This window comes from Jaculus jaculus, chromosome 3, assembly GCF_020740685.1.
Source record: "Jaculus jaculus isolate mJacJac1 chromosome 3, mJacJac1.mat.Y.cur, whole genome shotgun sequence".
Taxonomy (NCBI): Eukaryota; Metazoa; Chordata; class Mammalia; order Rodentia; family Dipodidae; genus Jaculus; species Jaculus jaculus.
This window is the reverse complement of record NC_059104.1, coordinates 101,973,959-101,989,810: the sequence shown is the minus strand read 5'-3', so window position 1 is coordinate 101,989,810 and position 15,852 is coordinate 101,973,959. Positions and strand designations below refer to the sequence as shown.

The 15,852-nt window shown below is 45.0% G+C and overlaps 1 protein-coding gene across 1 annotated transcript in view; it reads left to right on the top strand.

Annotated features, from left to right (window-relative positions):
- The window catches only part of Htr3b (5-hydroxytryptamine receptor 3B), a 47,173-nt gene extending 32,402 nt beyond the window's left edge, over positions 1-14,771 (top strand). The window contains exons 7-9 of the mRNA XM_004666460.3: positions 11,990-12,200; positions 12,320-12,508; positions 14,174-14,771. Coding sequence (XP_004666517.2) covers positions 11,990-12,200; positions 12,320-12,508; positions 14,174-14,409 — 636 coding nt within the window. The 3' untranslated portion in view covers positions 14,410-14,771. The remainder of the gene's footprint in view (positions 1-11,989; positions 12,201-12,319; positions 12,509-14,173) is intronic.
- Positions 14,772-15,852: the final 1,081 nt, after the last annotated feature.

Here is a 15,852-nt window from a genome sequence, read left to right as displayed (position 1 = left end):
TCTCTCTTTCTTTCTTTCTTTCTTTCTTTCTTTCTTTCTTTCTTTCTCTCTCTCTTTCAGCAAGGTCTTACTTCAGCCCATACTGACCTGGAACTTTCTAAGCAGCCCAGACTGACCTTGAATTTCTAGTGATCTCTCAACCTCAGCCTCCCTGGGGTGATAGGTACGAGCCACCACACTGAGCTTTTAACCTCTTTTTTCCATCTTAACTTTCCTTTCCTTTCTAGATTAGGAATATTTTGTTGAGATTTCAAATGGGATGTTCTGAAAACACTGCGCTGTTTTAAACATCCAAGGCACCTTGGGGTCCTTTCAAAAGTTCCCTGGGAGATGGGACTGCAGCTCTCAAACCTGACAGGGCGGAGGAAGGGTGAGAGAAAAGCTATTTTAAAGCTCCAGAAATCCTCCCAGGGGTCACTCTGGGAACTCAGGACTTAAGGACTTTCTGCTAACCCAGCTCAAGCCATAGTTCACATCCGAGAGGCGCTCACGGTGGTGCAAAAACCTTACTTGAGTGGCAGCAACTTTCCCATTCTTCTGAACCGGGGATGCTAGGAGGGGCTTGGGAGGGGAGGAAAATGGGCTTCTGTATGAAGCGCAAGTCTGGGCGTCAAAATTCCAACTATGTCATAAAGACGGTCATGCAAAATTGAGTACTGCTGGGGTCTACCATCAAGGAGGCAATTAGAGGCTAACCTTGGGGCCTATTCCATCTCCAAGGAGCTCTCCACACACATTCTGAATTAGATTGATCTCTTTCATTAACATCAATAGACTGCGAATACCTTTGTGTACTTATTATTACCTGGCTTTAATGGATAATGAAATTGTGGCATAATATTGCTAACACCTGAAGGGTGTCTAATGGCAAACACGGACTGAAACTAAAGTGTTTTCTCTTCTCTCTCTGTGGAATTTAAAGGCACCAGCTCCTTTAGTCCATAGGAATGATGGGCTCCAGGTAAGGGGCAGGTTGGCGGAGACCAGTGTCTCACTATTGCTAACATACTTTCCCCTCAGCAGAATCAAGGCTCACTGCTTCCTGCATGATCTGTGAGAGGAGGTCCTCAGAAAGACCGACTCTGGGGTGGCGAGGTGACTCAGCAGGTAAAGCACTTGGCTGTACAAATATCAGGACCAGAACTCTGACGGCAAGCACCCATGTACATGCCGGGGCGCCGCTATAATCCCAGAGCTCGGGAGGTGGAGACAGAAGGTCCCCAGGGAAAGCTGGCCAGCTGGACTAGCCAAATTAGTGAGCTCTGGGTTCAAGTGAGAGATGCTGTCTCAGTAAATAATGTGCAGAACAGCTGAGGAAAACACCTGATATCACTGAGCCCCTACACACACACACACACACGCATGCACGCACGCACACACAAGCAATTCTAACCCCAACTGGCTGGCTTCCATTCAGGCTAACCTCACATCCCCATTCCTTTAGAACTAAAAGCAGTATTAACAGACTCTGATGTAGCTCAACAATCATGTGCAATGTCACCATATGCCAGCCTCAATGGCAGACTCTGAAGACATAGAGATGAATGGAAATGCTCTCAGTATTTCTCCTGGACAGCTGACTCTCCCCAGGGAGACATACCGAGAGCATGACACCGGGTGCTTGCTCTGCACCCTTCAGAGTTTGAACGTATCACCCTCACATTCCTATGAGTTGGGCACTCACGACATCTATGTCTTCTCAACTACATGAATTGTGGTGCAGAGAGGTAATTTACTACAACTGACTAGTGTGGTCCGGACTTGAACCCAGGAAGTCCCAGTCTCTTCATTTAAATCAGATATAGACTCTACTCATAGTTCATTCAGGAACAAAACATCTCTCCACCCATACACTTATGAAACATCACACTACCAGAGTCTGGGTCCTGAACTCCTAAGACCAGACAAGGGTGGGGACCTGTCCTATTCACGGCGCCCACTCTCTAGCATCTATTGTAGTTCTTGGCAGCTTCTTAATGATCAATTAATGCATGTTAAGCAAAGGAGTAAAGGGCTCTGAAGATTAACTGATAGCATGAAAACCAAAATTTCTGAAAAATTGATACAATTAGTTTCTTTAGGTTGTACTGGGCTTCTAGAGAACAATAATCTAGTCCACTGGAGGCAATGCCTCTAAATCAATTTAAAGAAAAGATGGGTCCCTTGTTCCAGAAGACATCCAAATTGTAGGTACTGCTTAGCCTCTCTTAGGAATGTAGCATCCTTGCTAAAGGTAGGAGAACAGATGAGGTGGTTTTAGAAAGCTTACTTTTCTTTCTAATTTTGTAAGACAGATGGAGAGAGGAACATTTCTTTATGTCATAGCAGGAGCTAATTGTCTACTGAAGTGCCTGCGTTGTTCCTTCCTGCTTTCCGAAAGGCCGTTCCAAGTCAGATCATGTGTGGCTGCAAAAATTAAACACCCATGAAACCAGCTACCCTCCAACCTCAGCTTTTCCATACCTCATCCCCAATACCTTGGGAAATTGTGGTCTGATAAAATTGTACTTTTTATTTTATTTCATTTTTAAAATTTATTTGAGAGAGAGAAAGAGAGACAGAGAAGAGAGAGAAAGAGAGAGTGAGAGAGTGGGAGAGAGTGAGATAGAGAGAGAGCAAGTAAGTGAGGGAGAAAGAAAATGGGCAGGTCAGAGCCTCTAGCCATTGCTAATGAACACTAGCCACCTTGTATATCCTGCTTTATGTGAGTACTGGGGAATTGAACCTGGGTCATTTGGCTTCTCTAGCAAGTGTCTTAAACTCTAAGCCATCTCTCCAGCCCAAAACTATACTTTTTATACATTTTAAAAATGTGTGTGTGTGGTCAGAGGGCAACTTCGGGGTTCTGAGTCTTTCCTACCACCTTGTTTGAGACAGGCTGTCTCTTCTTTTACTGCTAGATAGGCCAGTCTAGCTGGCCCTCAAGTTTCAGGACTCTCTTGGTTCTGCTTCCTAATGTTGGGACTACAGACGTATGAGCTATTTTGCATCCAGCTTTACATGGGTGCTGGGGTTCAAACTCAGGTCAGCAGATTTGCAAAGCAAGCATCTGTAACCAACAGAGCCAGCTCCCTAACCTAAAACTGCACCTTAAAAAAAAATTTTTTTTAAGGTAGGGTCTCACTCTAGCTCAGGCTGACCTGGAATTCATTATGTAGTCTCAGAGTGGCTTCGAGCTTGTAGAGGATCCTCTTACCTCTGCCGCTTAAGTGCTGGGATTAAAGGTGTGAGCCTCCATGGCTGGCCGTTTTTTTTTTTTTTTTCTAAAACTGTGCTTCTTTGAGGAGCCATACCACCCACCTTTGGTTCTGGCTGAGATTATGTTTACTGTTCTGTCAGCTTCTGAGTCATCTTTCCCTGTCTTAGTTATATAGGAACTTATTTAAGAGCACAAGAACTCAACTGTATCCAGGATGGTGGTGAGGCAGCAGGAAACTGATTTTTACTGAGCCAGGTGTGGTGGTGCATGCCATTAATTCCAGCACCTGGAAGGCAGAGGTAGGAGGATCCTCACAAGTTCCAGGCCACCCTGAGACTACATAGTGAATTCCAGGTCAGCCTGAGCTAGAGTGAGACCCTACCTCAAAAAAACAAAAATAAAAAAGAAAGGAAGGAAACTGACTTTTACAAAAGAGGAGGGAAATGAAGCATGGAGAGGGTGACTGCCCATGTGGACTGCCACAGACGTGAACATATATGGCCTTAGTATTACAACACTCTGAAACTCAGTTCCCTTGGGTATAGGTATAGGCCCTTTCCACTCAATCATCATTTCCATTTGTGCTGTTTTTCTTTTCCTTCCCTTTCCTATTTATTTATTTATTTATTGATAGAGAGATGGAGGAGAGAGAAGGAGGAAGAGAATGGATGCACCAGGGCCTCCACCTGCTGCAAACAAACTCTAGACACATGCTCTACCTTGTGCATCTATCTTATATATATCCTGGGGATTCGAACCTGGGTCCTTTGGTATTGCAGGCTAAACCATCTTTATAGAGCCACCCCCCCCTTTTTTTTGAGGTAGGATCTCACTCTAGGCTAGGCTGACCTGGAACTTACTATGTAGTCCCAGGCTGGCCTTGAACTCATGGTGATCCTCTTACCTCAGCCTCCTGAATGCTTGGATTAAAGGTATGCACCACCATACCCAATTTCTTTTCTTCTCTCCTTCTTTTTCCTCTTCTTGTTCTTCACCTCCTCCTCCTCCTCCTCTTCTTCTTTGATATAGGGTTTAATGTAGCCCAGGCTGACTTCATATTTGATATGTATCCAAGGATGACCTTGAGCTTCTGATTCTCCTGCCTTAACCTCCTGAGTGCTGGGATTGCAGGTGTGTGCCTCCATGCCCAGTTTACAGAGTGCTGAGTACTGAACCCAGGCTTTTGCTCACTCGAGGCAAGTACTCTACCAACTGAGCTACAGACCCAGACTCTACTCATGCATTCTTCAGGAGGATATTCCTGGACTTTTTGTCCCTATTTTGTAACCTTTGCCATGAATCTCCATTTCATCCACTAGGTCACAACATGAAACCCCCGTGGACTCTGACCACTTGATCCCCTTTCTCCAGCACTAGCCACCCGCAGCCATCTCCCATGGCCCAGTGAGCTGGAGAGATGCAGGTTGATGACAGTCCACTGTGTTGCTTCTTATTGACTGAATTTTGGTAGAAATGTGTTTTAACCAAATTGTTGCAAAGCAGCGAGTATTGCTCTGGTGTAGATATTTACAGCCAATTATGTTCAATGTGAAAGACAACTGCCAGACTACAATCCACACAACAGCCCTGGCCTGCCAAGCTCTACTGAGTTGGGATGTGCTCCCAGATCCAGTGGCTGGGGAGGCTCGACTTTCACCGACAAGGTGGCATCTGGTCCCCTCAGCAAGCTGTTCTCCTCCACTTTCTACTCCATCACTGGCCTCTCTGCTTCCTCTGTTCCTTGGCTCATTTCCTAGTAATTTTCTCCCAGAGTAGAAGATGGAGATGAAGGGAAAGAGCCCTGCACCCCCTCAAGAGTCCAGACAGATCAAGATTTGTAGCTTTGCTGTAGCAGAAAAGAACTGGGAATCAAAGACATGAGGGCACATATTAGATTGGCCACTTACTCGACTTACTTAAGGTGCTGGGCTCTGTTTTTACAAATTTTATTATTATTTATTTGAGAGAGAGAAAGAGGCAGAAGGAGAGAAAGAGAGATAGAGAGAGAATGGGTGCTCCAGGGCCCCTCGCCTCTGCAAATAAACTCCAGAGGCATGTGCCACCTTGTGCTTACAAGGGTCCTGGGGACTCAAACCTGGGTCCTTTGGCTTTGCAGGCAAAGACCTTAACTGCTAAGCCATTTCTGGGCTCTGATTTTGAAAATCTACGATATGGAGGTTATTACCTGCTAACAACTTGGCAGTGAGAATAAAGTATACAATTAATTATATCATATACATAAAAGCATCCAGCACATGGATGCAAGAAATGGGAGATCTGTGTCTAAATCCAATCCTTATTGGCCCTCTGGAGATCCAGCTCAGAGGTGGGAGCAGAGAATAAGAGTTCACAGTCTAGAGGGGAAAGCAGCTGTACCCTCCCTCCCCTCCTGTCTCTTCCCTTCCCTTCTCCTGTTTTCACCTCCTTCTCCTCCTCTTCATCCTCTTCTTGCTTCTCCTCTTCCTCTCCTCCTCCTTCTCATCCTTCCTCTATCCAGGGTTGGCCTTGAATTCCCTGTGGAGCTGAGGAAGACCTCCTATCTCTACTTCCCAAGTTCTGGGATTACAAGAATGTGCTGCCATGTTCACACTGCTATCTTTTTAAAATTACTTTTTAAATTTTATTTTATTTTTTATTTATGAGAGAGAGAATTGGTGCATCAGGGCCTCCAGCCACTGCCATCGAACTCCAGATTCATGTGCCATCTTGTGCGCATGTGCAATTTTGTGTGCTTGTGTCACCTAGTGTGTCTGACTTACATAGGATCTGGAGAGTGGAACACGGGTCCTTAGGCTTCACAGGCAAGTGACTTAACCACTAAGCAATCTTTCCAGCCTATGATCTCTCTTTTTTAAACAAATAATTTATTTATTTATTTTTTGATGTGGGCATGCAAGGGCCTTTTGCCCCTGCAAATAAACACCAGACACTTGCACCACTTTTGACATCTGGTTTACATAGGCAGCTTGGGGAAGGAACCAGGGTTGGCTTACTTTGCAAGCAAGTGCCTTAAACATCTGAGCCATCTCCACATCCTGTGCCCCTCCTTTTTATTAAGCAGCAAGAAGTTTTATTTAATCAACATCTCAGGATTGGCTATGCTACAAGGAAACAGTGGGCTACTTGAGCTAGTGTACTCAAGAACCCAGCCTGGTATTTTTTTTTTTTTAATAACAATGAGAATTAGTGTGTGTGTTTCTTTCATTCTTTTTTTCACTCTTTTGAGACAGGATCTCACTCTTAGCTCAAGGTCTGGGATTCTCTCTGTAGCTCTGGCTGGCCTTAACTCTCTTTTTTGTTTCTTTCAAGGTAGGGTCTCACTCTAGCCCAGGCTGACCTAGAATTCACTATGTAGTCTCAGGGTGGCCTCGAATTCACAGCGATCCTCCTACCTCTGCCTCCTGAGTGCTGGGATTAAAGGCGTGCTCCACCACACCTGGCTAGGCCTTAACTCTTGATTCTCCTGCCTTAGCCTCTGAAGTATTGGGAGATGTGTAAAGACATTTAAAGACAATTCCCCATCACCATCTCAGAGAAGCTAGGGATAAAACCTGGCAACTCAAACTTCAAGCTACAAAAGCCACTCCACAGCTCTGACTAGCTCCCATAGTAACTCCAGTTGGCTTCATTGCAGGGGGTCCTACTTACCACTTCTCTGTGCTCTGTGGGATTGAGCTGGAACCTGCAGGTGATGGGGTTCCTGGTCGTGGGTGGCCAGTGAAAGGAAGAGAATGGTGCAGTGACAGGAGGCTGATAGAAGAAGGATATATATCTTTCTATTTTTCCATTTTTCTCCCATAGAGCTACCTTCTATGCCTCTCTGCACAGCATTCTTTCTCTTCAGGTTTGATTCCCCTACTTGTAGTCTTTGGTATCTTCAGACCTGTGCTGGTTTGAATCTGATGTCCCCAATAAAATCATGGGTTCTGAATGCTTGGTTCCAGCTGATGGTAATTTGGGAGGGGGATCATTCTTGAGGAAGTTTGCTGCTTGGGGAGAGCATTGGTGTATTATAGTTCATTCTCTTGCTTTTGATTTCCACCTGCTATGGCAGAGGTGATGTCAAGTCTGTGTTCATCCCATGCTTTCCCCTGCCATCATGACATAAATACTTTCCTCCCACCAGCTGCTTTTGGTTGGGTGCTTTGTCCTAGCAACACAAAGTGACTACAACAGAAAACTGGTGCCAGGGCAGTGGGTCATTGGTCAAAACCAGACTGTGTGGCTTTTACTGTATTAGAACTGATTTGGGGGGGCGATGTGGAAGGATTTTGAATGCCTTGTAGTATCTCTAAGCAGAGCTTGATAGACTATTCTGGTCAGACTGTATAAAGACCCACATGTAGTAAGTAAGAACTGTAGACTGTGGAGTTTGGCTTTTGAAGAGAAAAGAGAACTTTGCCCAGACTGGGCTAGAGACAATTTATGTGAGAGGCTAGCTGCATTCTGCTTGTGTCCTGAGAACTTAAGTGGGATTGAATCTAGAAGAAGTGGACTGGTATGAGCAGATGGATATGGCACAGAAAGAGATGAAGGTTTGGGGCAGGAGATAGCAGCCCACTTCAGCTGCAACTGTTTGAATGAGAGATTACCACCACTGGGATTGAGCTAGCTGTTCTGCATTGGGGCAGTAGGAAGAGTACTGATGGAAATTTTCTTCCTTTCAAAGTTGGCATTATTTCCCCCTCCTGGATTAACAAATTTGGTAGCCAACCTGGTCCTCTGGGAATATAACAAATGCAGGAAAGAAAGGGATATTGGATTTGCAACAGTTATTTGGAGATGGCCCATAGGTGATGTGGAACAGGATCGTAGACTCTGAATAGAGGCCGTGGGGGCCATCATGGATGAATCACAGGTGGCAGTGGAGATTGCAGGATTTTGGAGCTGTCAGGACTATTGGATGGCTGCCAAGGAGAGCTGTGGACTCGGATGGATGGTTACTCAGGCTGTAAGCAGACCAACTAGAGTGGAGGAATCAGAACCCCAGAGACTTCATCATGGGCTTTACATGTCAGATTTGGAGCTGCAGGATTTGATATTTGCCCTGCTTGTTTTCAATCTTGTTAAATCTTTTCTTCCTATTTCCAATGATATCTTTTGAAGTGTGAGTGTTTTCTCTGTGCCATTATGTGTATTTAAGTTGTGTTTTAATTTTATAGGCTTGAGTTACAAATGAGATCTTGGACTTTTGGACAGTGTTAGGATTGATAAAAACTATAGGGATCTATATGTATGGAAGTTATCAATAAAAAGTTAAGACATTAAAAAAAACTATGGGGACTTTTAAAATTTTAAGATTGGGCTGAATGCATCTTACATCATGAAATATTCATAGGTTTATGGAGGGCAGGAGCAGAATGTGGTGGTCTAAAATAGATGCCTCCCCCAAAGCTATGTGTTCTGAATGCTTGGTCCCCAGCCTGTGGCAGTTTGGGAGGTGTAGCCTTGCTAGAGGGGGTGTGTTGTTTTGGGGACAGGCTAGGGTGTTATAGGCAGCTTGCCCTTGCCTGTGTTTGACATACTTTCTTGCTGTTATTGTCCACCAAATGTTGGCCAGCCTTTGCTCATGCCATTGTTTTTCTGTACCATCATGAAGCTTTCCCTCAAGTCTGTAAGCCAAAATAAACCCTTTCCTTCCACAAGCTGCTTTTGGTTGGGTGCTTTATGACAGCAAAGGAAGGAGACTACAACAACAAAATTGGTACTGAGAATGGGGTCATTGCTGGTAGAAACCTGATTCTGAAGCTTTGGACTTTTGCAACATATTTGCTGGAGGAAGGTAGAAGGACTTGAGACCTTTTCTTAAGAGATGTCTTGCAGTGCTGTAAGTAAGCTTGATGGGTTCAGGTCAGAATTGAAAGACATGAATGCAGTCAGAACTATGGACTGTGTGGTTTGTCTTATGAGGGGAAGAATGAACTTTGTGTGCACGGGGGTAGAAACAGTTTGTGTGAGAGGCTTGTTGCATTCTGCCTGTGTCCTGAGAACTTGTGCAGGTTTGTATTGCATAGAAATAGACTGGTGTGAGTAGATGGATATGACACAGAAAGAAATGACACCTTTGGACTGAAACTACTGCCCTTTAAGCTGCAATCGTTTGAGAGATTACAGCCATTGAGATTGGGCCAGCTGACCTGCATTGGGACAAAAGGAAGAATGCCAACTCTTTTGAAGTAAGGGCATGAATGCTGAAGAGTATCCTGCTCTTCAAAGTTAGCTTCATTTCCACTGTCCTCCCCTCCAGATTAATAGGTTGGTAGCCCACCTGGTACTATGAAGTATTATGAACACAGGAAAAAGAGAGTCATTAAATTTGCAATGTGGTTTTGTTTTTTGGAAATGGCCATGGGCAGCAAACTTGTTGGATTACCTGTGTAAAGGTTCAATGGAGCCATGTGGATGAACTGTGGGTTGCAGTAAACAGCTAGTGGAGATGCCAGGACTATGAGATGGCTGCCAAGAAGAGCTGCCGGCACTAGATGAAGTTTTCCAGGACCGTGAGCAGCCTAGGTGGAGGGGTGGAATTGGAACTCCAGAGACTCATGACTGCTTAGAATTATCAGACATGGAGACTTGTCACTGGTTAGAGTTGTCAGACTTAGAGCTACAGAGTTTGATGCTTTCCCTATTTGTTTTAATTCTTGTATTTGTTCAATATCTCTTTTGCTATGCCCAATCTCACCTTTTGCAGTATGAATGTTTATTCTATGACAATCTGTTGCTGTTTTTTCTTGTATTAAAGCTCAGTTTAAAGACCTTGGACTGTGGGAATTGAGACTGAGGAATAACTCTAAAGACTTTTAACATTGGTCCAAATGCATTGTATCTTAAATCGTGGATGGTTATCACTTCATGAGGGCCAGGGGCAGAATGTGGTGGGTTGATTCAGGTACCCCCCACCCCATGAACTTATGTTCTGGATGCTTGATCCCCCCCAGCTGATGGCAATTTGGGAATTGGAGCCTTGTGGGAGTTGTGTTGCTTGGGGCGGTCTTATGGGTGTTCTAACCACCTTCCCCTTGACAGAGTTTGGCACACTCTCCTGCCATTGTCCACCAGTGCTTGGCCAGGAGGTGATGTCCAGTCTCTGCTTATGGCATTGTTTTCCTCTGCCATCATGGAACTTCCTCTCCATTCCCTAAGCCCAAATAAACCCTTTCCTTCCACAAGCTGCTCTTGGCCGGGTACATTCTGACAGCAACGAGAAGTTGACAGTAATATGGGTGTTATAGTTACTGTCCTTGCTGTTCATCTTCTTGTTGCTGTTTTCCACCTGCTGTGGCAGAGGTGAAGTCCAGCCTCTGCTCATGCCATGCTGTTCCCTGCCATCATGAAGCTTCCCCCTGAGACTGTAAGCGAAAATAAATCTTTCCTCCATCATCATCTGCTTTTTTTTAAAAAAAAAAATTATTTATTTATTTGCAAGGAGAGAGAGAGAGAGAGAGAGAGAGAGAGAGAGAGAGAGAGAGAGAATGGGCACACCAGGGCCTCCAGCCATTGTAAAGACACTCCAGATGAATGTGCCACTTTGTACATCTGGCTTTATGTGTGTTCTAATAAATTGAACCTAGGTTGTTAGGCTTTGTAGGCAAATGCCTTAACTGCTGAGCCATCTCTCCAGCCCTATTTTTTGTTTTATTTTGAGGTGGGGTCTCGCTTTAGCCCAGACTGACCTGGAATTCACTATGTAGTCTCAGGCTGGACTCAAACTCACAATGATCCTCTTACCTTAGCCTCCTCAGTGCTAGGATTAAAGGCGTGTGCCACCATGCCCAGGAAGGTGGAGAGAGAGAGTGAGAATGGGTATGCCAGATCCTCTACTCACTACACACAAACTTCAGATGCATGCACTATCTTGTGCATTATGTAGGTACTGGAGAATCAAACTCAGATCAGTAAGCTTTGCAGGGAAAAACCTTAACCACTGAGCAATCTCTCCAGCCCCATTAGCTGCTTTTGGTCAGATGTTTTGCCCCAGCAAAGACCTAAGAGTGATATCAGGCCAGTCAGTTCCCCAAGATCCCTGGGGCAATGCTCTCCTTCTTATGGGCTCTTTCTGCCCTGCCCAAACTTTATTTGACCCCACCTGTGATTTCTCCCATTTATTCTGCTGTTTTTCCCTGTCCAAAGTCTGCCAGACCCCGAGGTGCTTAGGAGCCTACATTCCAAGAGTGAAATGAGACCGAAGCAAAAACAACATAGTGCATTGCATAATAAGCTGCTTAAGAAAAGGATGATTTTGATTTTCGGACTGTTTCCGACACACTGTAAATTTGGACAGTACTTCAACCTCTTTGAGAGACTCCGTTTCCTTGTTTGTAAAAGGGAGATCATAATTCCCAGCCCTAAAATGTGTAAGGATTGAGTATGATCAATACACAGAACACTGAATCCAGTGCCGGCACCCAGCAAGTCAATGCGAATTGCTTCCTCTTGATAGCTATTAATAATAACATTATTAGCTCTATGTGAAAGCTTAGTGGATTTTTCCCTTTGTCTAGAACCACAAAACAGCCTCAAATGTGTGTGTGTATTTGAGACAGGGCTTTATTATTCTGTCCAGGCTGCCTTGAACTAGTGGCAATCCCCCTGTTTCTGCTTCACAAGTTCTGGGATAACAGACATGTGCCACCATACCCACCTGCCTCCAACATACTTCTATGATAAACAAGGCAGACCTTCCACATGATGCAAAAGCATTGGGATTCTAGGGAGTATGTTGGCTATGGATTTGGCCAAACACTGGCCTCTCTATTTAGATTCAGCGGATCTCTTGTCCCGGGCCAGGTGGTGATTCGCAGGCGTCCACTGGCCTACGTTGTGAGCCTGCTGATTCCCAGCATCTTCTTGATGCTCGTGGATCTGGGGAGCTTTTACTTGCCACCCAACTGCCGTGCAAGAATCGTGTTCAAGACCAGCGTGCTGGTGGGCTACACTGTCTTCAGGGTCAACATGTCCGATGAGGTGCCAAGAACTGCAGGGAGCACTTCTCTGATTGGTGAGCAGCCCCAGGGTCGCTTGACACCCTCTCACACTATTCCTGTCACACAGCTGCTGTCTCCTTTTAGGTTGGGGACTCCCATTTTGTCCCCCCATTTCTGCTCTGGTCCTTCCTAGGGGTCTTCTTTACGATCTGCATGGCCCTCTTGGTTCTGAGCTTATCGAAGTCCATCTTGTTGATCAAATTCCTCCACGATGAGCGGCGTGGTGGACAGGAACAGCCCCTCTCATGTCTTCGAAGGGACTCTGAGGCTGATGGCTCTCTAACGTGCCCCAGTGCCAGGGCCACATGTGCTGAGGCAACAGGTTTGTGAGATGGCTTGACAACCCCCTCCTGTGAGCTTTGTCACCTTGAGCACTGATGTCCATCAGGCACCAGGCCAGTGTTGGATTGGGTGGAGAATCTGAGAACACATGCTTTGTTCTGGTGCTGTGTTTTATGTTCCCTCTGGAGACTGAAGCCTGCTCCTGCTGGAGGCCACTGTAGCTTGAAACTCAGGTCTTCTTACCTGACTTAATTTAAGTGATTGAGCAAGTGAGAGGGGGGGGGGGAGGGAGAGAGAGAGAATCGTTTTGTGTTCCAGTTGCTTAATGTAAAGAAACATAAAAATCATCTTAGGCCAGGCATGTTGGCACATGCTTTTAATTCCAGCACTTGGGAGAATCACTGTGAGTTCAAGGCCAGCCAGAGACTCCAGAGTGAGTTCTAGGTCAGTTTGAGTTAGAGTGAGACCTTACCTTGGTAAAACAAAAAGAAAAAAACATCATGTTAGAAGGCTGGGGGATGACTCAGTTGGAAAGGGCTTGCCACTCCAGCACAAGGGTCCAAGCTCAGATGCCAGGCGACCACATAAAGTGCCAGACCTTGTGGTAGACATCTCAAATCCCAGTACTGAGGAGTCAGAGACCAGAGGATCCCTGCATCTTGATGGTTAACTAATGTAGCCATGCCAGTGAGTCCCTGTGTCCTAAAAAGGTAGAAGATTGATTGAGGAAGTAATCTGATATGGACTCCTGATGTCCACATGCACGTGTACACATGTATGCCTATGCACACACACATCAATAGTCCTACACATGCATGTCCACCACACATGTGTGTGCATACATACACAAAGAATCACCCTAGACCTTGGGCTGGACATTGTGGCACATACCTATAATCCCAATACTCATGAGGCTCAGGAAGACGGAAGGTATACATTTGAGATCAGTCTGTGCTACATAGGGAATCTGAGGCCTGGCCTACAGAGTGAGACCCTATCTCAAAACAAAACAAAACAAAAACCAAAAACAAACAAACAAATAACAAACACACAAACAAACAAAAAACCAACAACCATAAAAGAATCACTCTGGACCCTGAAGCATCAGTTGAGCAAGTTGGGCTGGTGCCAAGTTCAGGAAATCTGTGAAGTGTGTGCAGCCAACACGTGCCCTTCTTACACAACACAGCCAGCACTGCCATGTTCTTTGAGCCTTTGTTTAGTACAGCTGTGCTTCTTCTAAGCAGATAGGGTGACAGTCCCCAACTCCAGTCTAACCCACTGTCCAGGTACTGTTGGGACAAAGCACATTACCACAAGCACTGATAGGGGGAAAGATTTTATTTTGGCCTGTTGTTTCGAGGGGAAGCTTCATGATGGCGGGAGAAAGCATAGCATGAGCAGAGGCTGGATATCACCTCTGCTACAGCAGGTGGGAAACAGCAGCAGGACAGTGAGCCGAAGTCTAGCAAGGGGCAGCTTGCTATAATACCAGAAAGCACACCTCCAGCAACACACCTCCTCCAGCAAGGCTCAACCTCCCACATTACCACTGGAAGGGGACCAAGCATTCAGAACACATGAGTTTATGGGGAATATCGGATCCAAACCATGACCCCAGTTATTCCTGCAATGTTCTTTGAGGGATGAATTCAAACGGTGTTTGCAGCCCTGGTCACCTATTACATTTTCCTTTGTCATGCAGAGTCTCCTGTCTGTCAGGAACACCAGGTCCAGGCAGGGACCCTGAAAGAAGTCTGGCTCCAGCTTCGATCCATCAACAACCATCTTCAAGCACGGGACAAGGTGTACCAGCAGGAGGTGAAGTGGCTGGCACTCCTGTATCGCTTCGACCAACTCCTCTTCCAAAGCTACCTTGTGGTGTTGGGGCTTTATACCCTCACCCTCTGTTCTCTCTGGGCATTGTGGAATGGCTTATGAAAACTGGGATTTTTGGTATCAATTAATGTGTTGCCACAGCATTTTGGCAAAGCTGAAAATTATTTGAAGGGAGATTGAAGAGGAAGGAATGGATAGGCTTAAAATATGTACCCCAATCATTTTTCACTCTTTTCTTTTTTGTTTGCCCCTTTTCACTGACTCCAGGGACACACATCTTAAGGGACACTGAATGGCACCAAAATCTATGCTCATGATGAAGACATAGAAACAAAATAGGGTATGTCGTAGGAAGTAAGCCTTCACACACCAAAACCACCACCAGACATGTCTTTCAAGTAATTTCTAGGCACATATATACATAGATGTATGTTTAAGCAATTTTTTTGAGGGGGGGGGTTCAAGGTAGGGTCTCACTGTAGCTCAGGCTGACCTGGAATTAATGATGTAGTCTCAGGGTGGTCTCAAACTCACAGTGATCCACCTGCCTCTGCCTCCCAAGTGCTGGGATTAAAGGCGTGTGCCACCACACCTGGCTTTAAGCAATTTAAAAAAGAAAAGCTTTTTGAAAAGTAGCTTGGGCTAACCTCAAACTTACTATGTAGCTTAGGCTGGCCTTTCACTTTTGATCTTCCTGGGAGCTAGAGACAGAAGGATCAGGAGCTCAAAGTCATCCTTGATACAGAGCAAGTTCAGGGCCAGCCTGGCCTATATAGAACCCTGTTCAACAAACAAAAATCAAGACCCTTTGTTTTGTGGTAAGTCCTAGGTATTATGTTAGCCACGGTAGGAAATGTGAGTCTGTCATAGATCATTCTTCACTTGATTTGATTCCCATGATCAACCTGGAACCAACAGGGCACACATACCTCCCACTGTGCCACACTCTTTTTTTTTCTTAATCATTGCTGGGGTAACTTTTATTTATTTATTTATTTATTTTTATTAAATGTATTTATTATTTTTATTAAATTTTTATTAACATTTTCCATGATTATAAAAAATATCCCATGGTAATACCGTCCCTCCCCCCACCCACACTTTCCCCTTTGAAATTCCATTCTCCATCATATTACCTCCCCATCTCAATCATTGTAATTACACATATACGATACCAACCTATTAAGTACCCTCCTCCCTTCCTTTCTCTTCCCTTTATATCTCCTTTTTAAATTACTGGCCTCTGCTACTAAGTATTTTCCTTCTCACACAGAAGCCCAATCATCTGTAGCTAGGATCCACATATGAGGCAAAACATGTGGCGCTTGGCTTTCTGGGCCTGGGTTACCTCTCTTAGTATAATCCTTTCCAGGTCCATCCATTTTTCTACAAATTTCATAACTTCATTTTTCTTTACTGCTGAGTAGAACTCCATTGTATAAATGTGCCACATCTTCATTATCCACTCATCAGTTGAGGGACATTTAGGCTGGTTGTGCCACACTCTTCTGGAGCCCTTGCTCTCCCCTCCTGGTTGAGTTGCTG